This window comes from Rhagoletis zephyria, unplaced genomic scaffold, assembly GCF_001687245.7.
Source record: "Rhagoletis zephyria isolate East Lansing unplaced genomic scaffold, Rhagoletis_zephyria_1.1 Rzeph_scaffold_27199, whole genome shotgun sequence".
Classification (NCBI taxonomy): Eukaryota; Metazoa; Arthropoda; class Insecta; order Diptera; family Tephritidae; genus Rhagoletis; species Rhagoletis zephyria.
The window spans coordinates 3817-5279 of NW_016184257.1; the positions used below are offsets into that span (position 1 = coordinate 3817).

A 1463-nucleotide genomic window follows, 5' to 3' on the forward strand; every position below is an offset into this window, starting at 1 on the left:
AACTTATTTCCCAGTAGAGGGTTAATGTCAGTGGTTTTCGTTTTTGCAATTTTTGACGGATTTGCATATTTTTGCTGTTGTGGGCTTAATTTTCGTTTGACTTGGATGTACCTATCAACACCCATTTGAGTCAATGTACGGGTTGTTGGATTAAGTAGGTCAACTTGCGCTGCGCTGCGTTGCTTGGCTTGGACTGGTGCCGATATTCCCGTTATATACATTCTAAATAAGCGCCTTACCCCAGTTGAGAAGCTGTATCACCTCCGGCAAAAAACTCAGGGGGAGGCCAAGGAAATAGTGCAGAGATCCCCATTAACCAACGATGGCTTTGGTGCGGCCTGGAAAAATCTTTGTGACAGGTACGAAAATAAACGTATCCTGGTCAATGCCCAATTAAAGGTATTACTTAATTTAAACGCAGTTGAGAGTGAATGCGGTAGCTCCATCAAGAAACTGCAACGCGACATAAATAATTGCATCTCGTCGCTTCAGTGTCATCAGATTGATGTTTCAAATTGGGATGCAATATTCACATATTTGTGTTCGACAAAACTGCCAGAAACGACACTGGCACTATGGGAGCAAACCATAGAAAATAAAACTGAGATTTCCAAATGGGTAGATATGGATAAATTCCTATCCAATCGGTTTCAAACACTGGAAACCGTGACAGGTCTTAAGGGAGATATCGTTTCGAAACCTAAACCACCAAGCTCTCGGAATTCTGCAGAGACGCCTGCAAAAAAGCTTGGCGCCTTTCAAGCCAGTGTAGCAAAGGCAACATGTAAAATGTGCAACAGCAATGTACACAAGCTATCAAAGTGCGACAGATTTTTGCGTCTAAAGCCGACGGAGCGAGTAGATTACGTGAAGAGCATTCGCAGTTGCTTGAATTGTTTATCTGATGGGCGNCTATCAAAGTGCGACAGATTTTTGCGTCTAAAGCCGACGGAGCGAGTAGATTACGTGAAGAGCATTCGCAGTTGCTTGAATTGTTTATCTGCTGGGCACACAGTCTCAAGATGTACCAGCTCATTTAACTGCAGCACTTGTCATTCGAGACATCACAAGTTGCTCCATATGCCAATTCAGCCAAAAGCGACAACTGATCCATCGGGTAGCGTGGAATCTACTCCAAACCAGGCTCAATCAAGACGCGAATCTGAAAAAGGAAGCATAAAATCGGTTAAAAATGTAAATTCTTGTTACGCAAATACAAGTAAAGGAGTTTTGTTAGGAACAGCACGCGTAAACATACACTATAATGGTATACATTTTTCGGCTAGAGCGCTTATAGATTCTGGTTCTGAGTGCTCGTTCATTACTGAGACTCAAACGGAGAATCAACCTGCCATCAAAACGCTTGCATGCCCAAGTTTCGGGCATCAATAACTCTATATCTGCGCAGGTAAAAGAAGCGTGTGCTATTCAACTTCGGTCACCCACAGACCCGTTAATTAATA

The 1463-nt window shown here is 42.9% G+C and overlaps 1 protein-coding gene across 1 annotated transcript; it reads left to right on the forward strand.

Moving 5' to 3' along the window:
• Nucleotides 1-268: 268 nt before the first annotated feature.
• On the forward strand, nucleotides 269-1427 carry LOC108382479 (uncharacterized). The gene is made up of 3 exons (XM_017638848.1): nucleotides 269-359; nucleotides 422-830; nucleotides 930-1427. Exons 1-3 carry the CDS (start codon nucleotides 323-325, stop codon nucleotides 1390-1392), a joined length of 909 nt encoding a protein of 302 aa, XP_017494337.1. The 5' UTR covers nucleotides 269-322; the 3' UTR covers nucleotides 1393-1427.
• Nucleotides 1428-1463: the final 36 nt, after the last annotated feature.